General features: G+C 40.5%; 1 protein-coding gene across 1 annotated transcript in view; it reads left to right on the forward strand.

The window, feature by feature from the left end:
- Positions 1-2577, forward strand: part of SELENOK (selenoprotein K) — a 4238-nt gene extending 1661 nt beyond the window's left edge. Inside the window, exons 2-4 of the mRNA XM_030885307.2 lie at positions 1199-1289; positions 1837-1917; positions 2487-2577. Coding sequence (XP_030741167.1) covers positions 1199-1289; positions 1837-1917; positions 2487-2577 — 263 coding nt within the window. The remainder of the gene's footprint in view (positions 1-1198; positions 1290-1836; positions 1918-2486) is intronic.
- Positions 2578-5881: the final 3304 nt, after the last annotated feature.

The following is a 5881-nucleotide window of genomic DNA, read 5'->3' on the forward strand; positions in this document are numbered from 1 at the left end:
TTGATTTTTTTTAAGATCATTTTATTGAGGGCTCTTACAACTCTTGTTACAATCCATACATCAATTGTATCCGACATATTTGTACATATATTCCATTGTTAGATTCTAGACATTTACTTTCCATTGAGTCCTTGGGATCAGCTCCTCTTCCCCCCCCCTCCCCCCTTTTTTAAGCATTATGAAAACTTGGTTTGTAATTAGATCCATTTGTTTAGATGGAGGAACTTTGAAAAATCTGCACTTTATTGTTGTCAACATATTTTCCTGCTTCTCTAAGTGATTTTAACCCCCAACAATATTATCATGGTGGCACATCATGGACTAATTTCTCAAACAGAAGGAAAATGACACATTGCTCTGAAGTAGCGCTACCCAGCCTGCCACCCGTATTCTTCTGACTTTCAATGTGTAATCCCCAGGGCTCTGCAGGTCTGTGAGAGCTGAGGTCTTGAGTGGATACTTGAAAGTAAGCTTGTGAAGGAAAGAGAAAAAGTTACACAGGAGGGTGCTGTGGTGGTAAGGAGTGAGCAGGTAAAACCCTTAGGTAATAGGAATATTTGACAAACAGCTACTCTTTCCCCAAAGTATTCTGAGCTCTTGATTTGCAAACTGAAATTCTTGAGTTCTAACTGTTCTATTTAAAGGGTTTGAGCATCAGATCGGGGTTTGCTAAAAATAAAGCTGGAGTCTAATTAGAAGCAAGAGCATTCTGTTAAGAGAAAATAGTGATTTTATGAAGAACCAGCCAAATTCTCTTGTCCTTAGAGCACAGATTTTTTATTTATAAGCATTTTATAACGGATTCTAAAAACTTGGGAAGGTGTCTGTAAACAGTCTCTAGGAAGAGACTTGGCAAGTGACCAATCCTCTGAATACATTTAGGAAAGTGGAAGGTGGTGGAAGTAATCCTTTAAACTCAGCCACCCCATCCCCTGCACTCCGGTGCCCAAATATTTGAAGTCATCCACCACAATTACAAACTATAGGTAGTCAGTCGTTTGTCATATGAAGCGGAATGACCCCTAGATCATGAGCCTTTCCTTAGAATGATGTGCACACAGTAGGCCTATCTTTGTGTTGCTCATTGGAAATAGAGAACAAGTTGAAATGCAAGTGTATGATTGTTAGCAACCTCATTCAGTGTTATGCATGTGTCAGAGATTTGTGGGACTAACTGAATTTTTCATTTTGCCGATAGGACAAGTGTTGGATAGCCGGAGTCAGTCTCCATGGAGATTATCTTTGTTAACAGATTTCTTCTGGGGAATAGCAGAGTTTGTGATTCTGTTGTAAGTATAGTATAGTCGTTCTCTTATTAGCTCTACTATTTAAGTTGATAGAAGTGTTTTCGGTACTTTACATTGTGTCTTAAAAGCTCAGCTTTCCTGAAGCAATTTTCATTTGTAAAGCTTTCTGTTTCTCTCCAATTTGTGGGTAATTTTTATTCCATATTATGCAACAAGTATGTAAAGGTCCCTGGGTGTGTGGTACAAACGGTTTGCCCTTGACCATTAAAACCAAAAGGTTGGCAGTAATGTTAGGTAAAGTGGCAGGGGAATGTGGGAACAATCTGACAACTGATTTAGAGTGAAGGAAAGATGTTTGGGATGACTTAGGCTTCAGTCTAGGAGAGTTAACCACAAATAAAGATAAAGAAGAGTGAAATTGGCACAATAGAGCACATCCTGTGTTAGACTGATCCTTGCACTAGGTGACAGTGTCCAGTTGGCTACCTGAAATGTGGTTTTAGTCATCCTCTCACAGAGAGGACAGTTGATGCCTTGGGAATATATTGTCATGTTGTTAAAACAATGGTACTTCCTTTTTTTTTTTCAGTTTCAAAACTCTGTTTCAGCAAGATGTGAAGAAAAGAGGCTATAGAAGTTCATCTGATTCTAGATATGATGATGGAAGAGGGTATAACGATCTATTTTATAATAAGATGCTTTTACCCCTGTGGAATATTTTAATTAAATCACATATTATATGTAGTCTTACACAAATTAAAAGTTTATATCCTATTTCATGAAAGTAATGCATTTCTAGAAATAAAAAGTTAAGTTGCCACTGATAATGATACTCTGAGTTAATCTGGCAAAGTAAAATATCAATACATTTCTTGTGGGAATGAAAGTTGGGGCTTAGTCTGATTAGAAGCTAGATTTTTGGCTTCTAATGAAAACTGGGAAATCAAAGAACATGGAGCTAGGCTTATATTGCCACCTCGCACAGATCAGCTGGAATCTAGCTGGGTAGTTACAGGCTTGTGTTCAGTTCATCACCCTGTTTGCCTGGCTCACTTTCCTCATGTCCGTTCTGGGCCTGATTCCTGTAAGTATTTTAATTTAGGACTTTTGGCCTAAATAGAAGTTGCCATTGTAAGTCCTATTTTTGGTATTGAAAAAGAAAAGGCCTCTACAAATGTTTAGAAGTAACCGGTCGCAGTTTATCTACCAAACAGCTCATACAACCTTTCCTTTTACAAGGCCGCCTGGAAACCCTCCCCGAAGAATGGGTCGCATTAATCATCTGCACGGCCCCAGCCCTCCTCCCATGGCTGGTGGATGAGGAAGGTAACTTAGCATCTGTGTTAGGTTGTGTTGTCCGGGTTTTACTTTGAAAGTGCCTCCTTAGGAAAGTTATCTTTAGGAAACCAGAATTTTGTAATTACATCATTAGTTAAGTGGTGGTAGAAGGGAGAAAAAAACCAAAATACTTCTTAATCCTTGAAAAAATGCCCTGGCTTTTTCAGTAAAAGGCCTTTTGAAAGTTGGTTTTGATAACATTTCATAATTGTTGGGTTCCTTTAAATGATCCAAATGAATAACTAGGAACTAATTCTTACTTTTTTCTTCTAGGTAAACGTCTGCTCTAAGCAGCAGACAACTGGACATATGCATTCACAGCAGAAGGAACCCATCAAGAAGTGGAAGGCTGCCCACCTAGAGTGGACGAGCAGATGAATGTGTATGTCCCCACAAGAATTGCTCTGTATCCCCACAGACGAATGAGGTCGTGCTGGGAATTCCCTCTGCAGGGATCTGGCGTGGCTGACATGCAGTTCTATAAATGCACATTTTGGTTTCATCATCTTTTTTGTAACACATGAATATTTTTAGGTTGCAAAACTGGGTCCTCATCTTTATATAGCTGAAACAGAAAAATCTGAATTGCAAGAAAATAAGAGGCTGTGCACCCAATACTCTTAGTACCACCTTTTCCAACTTCTTACGTGATTGTTTTCATTTACAAATAAATCACATATTTATCATGATAGTATGCCGTTTCTGCTCTTGATTTCCTTTGATCTCGAAACATTTTTGTTCTGTGAATCTGATGTGTTTGATTTGCTATTGATATCATTAATTTTAATTCTGAGCCACTGCTTGAAGTGCTGCTTATTGGCTTGAAACCAGGGCCTTTGAGCCGTTTTTCATTTTTTCCCCTTGGTTTGATTCCTTGCTGGGAATTTACCTTTCCTCTCTACCTTTGAACAAGATTCTGATCCTGGATGGAAATGTAGATTATCAGCGAAGGGTTGAACTGGAATGAACCTGTTCCATGTCCTGCTTTAAGCCCATCTAAACACTAGTAACTTGCATATTCTTTTATTAGAATGGAAGCTCTGTTAAGGAATTTTATCTTGTTTTTCCTGGTAGGATGTTAGGTAGTATGTACATGCAATTGACATTGAAATATGTATTGGAAAAATGAATGATACAATAATAACACGTTTGAAACTGAAATTTTCAAATGAAAGCTTTAGGTCATACTGACTTTATATCAACCTATGTGCCAGAAAATAAGGATATAGTGGAATAAGACAATGGTCTTCAGAGAGAAGGAAACAGAACAATCATACCTACCATGTACTGAGGATAACGGTGCTGTGTGTTAGACAAGGTTCTTCTCATGAGCTTATGTTGTGGTTCCATGACAGTATGTAAACCGGTATGACTGTTGTAGACATTTGTGCTTCAAAGGAGAGGGGATGAAGAGAGTTGAAACAAAGAATAAGAATGAACCTGCTGTTGGGAAGGCTGAGGGAAGAGCATGACAAATACAAAAGCAAGCCTCAGGCTCAGTGAGGGTAAGGGCGTGGTGTATGTGAGAGGTTGAGAACGCTAGTGTAGTTGGAAACCGCAAGAGGAGAGTGGTATAAAGTGAAATTACAAACGTAGGCAGGAAATAGGTTGGGTATGTCTGTGGACCATGGTTCATTTAGATTTTGTTGTGTGAGCCAAGGAAAACCAGAGTTTAGCACCAATGTGATATAGGGTTTTTGAAATAAGGTAATATTTCAAGTGGAGTGCTAGGTACATAGTATTAACTACATAATATTTGGTGGGGGGTGGGATTGGAGCCGTGTATAAAGAACTGATCATGTGAAGACAGATGAATCAGTCATGAGGCTGTTCTGTGATTGATGCTGGTGGGTTGGACTAGCCAGGAGCAGTTAGGTATCCAGAGAAGTGGATGAATTCAGGTATATTTCAGAGAGACAATACAGGAACTGCTCATGAGTTGGAGAAGGTGAGGAAAAGTGCAAAATAAGCTTGCATTGAGTTGAAAATGAGAGGGTTTTCTTTTTTAATCGTTTTGTTAGGGGCTCATACAACTCTTATCACAATCCATACATACATCAATTGTGTAAAGCACATTTGTAAATTCATTGCCCTCATCATTTTCAAAACATTTCCTCTCCACTTAAGACCCTGGTATTAGGTCCTCATTTTCCCCCTCCCTCACCGCTCCCCCCTCCCTCATGAGCCCTTGATAATTTATAAATTATTATTTTGTCATATCTTGCCCTGTCCGACATCTCTCTTCACCCACTTTTCTGTTGTCCGTCCCCCAGGGAAGAGGTCACATACAGATCCTTGTAATTGGTTCCCTCTTTCCAGCCCACCCTCCCTTCACCCTTCCAGTATCGCCACTCACGCCACTAGTCCTGAAGGGATCATCCACCCTGTATTTCCCTGTATTTCCAGTTCCTGTCTGTACCAGTGTACATCCTCTGGTCTAGCCAGGCTTGCAAGGTAGAATTCGGATCATGACCGTGGGGGCAGGGAGGAAGCATTTAGGAACTAGAGGAAAGTTGTATTTTTCATCGTTGCTACATCACACCCTGACTGGCTCGTCTCCTCCCCGAGGCCCCTCTGCAAGGGGATGTCCAGTGGCCTACTAATGGGCTTTGGGTCTTCACTTCACACTCCCCCCCTCATTCACTATGGTAAGATTTTTTTGTTCTGAGAGGAAGGATTTTTTTTGTTGTTGGTTCTTAAACAGTGGCAGGGCAGACATCAGGAGTTCTAATTGGGACATAATCAGTTTGCAATGCCTCACAGAAACTCAAGCAGAGATACCAAATTGACAGCTGGTTATGAGTTGGGAACTCGGGGGGGTTAGTCCAAACTGGAAATAGTCCATGGAAGTCATTTTCATATTTAAATCATGATGAGAAAAGTCTCCCAAGGGGTATATGGAAAGGCCGCCTAAGGAAAGCTGCTTTTCAGGACCCCAAATGGGATCATGTAACTGAACTGTGGGGAGGGTGTCATGAAAAACTGGCAGTAACAAAAGGTTTTTGAATGCGAAAACCAAAAATTAAAATCTAATGTATAATGAAACATAGGGGTTTCTGGCAGTACTTGCCCGTGTTGCAAATGTCTGGGTGGAAGGAGGGCAGGTGTCACAAGTGGAAAACATCCTAACATCAGAGACTAAATTGCTGAAAAAGCAGCACACAAAAAGCAACGTGTTAATAGGAACCTATACACTTACGCCCCTCTCTAGGCAGCCCCGCCCTTCACAATTTCCCGGGATGCTCTGGGGCAGCCCCAGCAGCGACCATTTTCACTGTGGGCAGCCGACACAGGCT

Source organism: Echinops telfairi, unplaced genomic scaffold, assembly GCF_000313985.2.
Source record: "Echinops telfairi isolate 266 unplaced genomic scaffold, ASM31398v2 ScPeMD7_24;HRSCAF=84, whole genome shotgun sequence".
Taxonomy (NCBI): domain Eukaryota; kingdom Metazoa; phylum Chordata; class Mammalia; order Afrosoricida; family Tenrecidae; genus Echinops; species Echinops telfairi.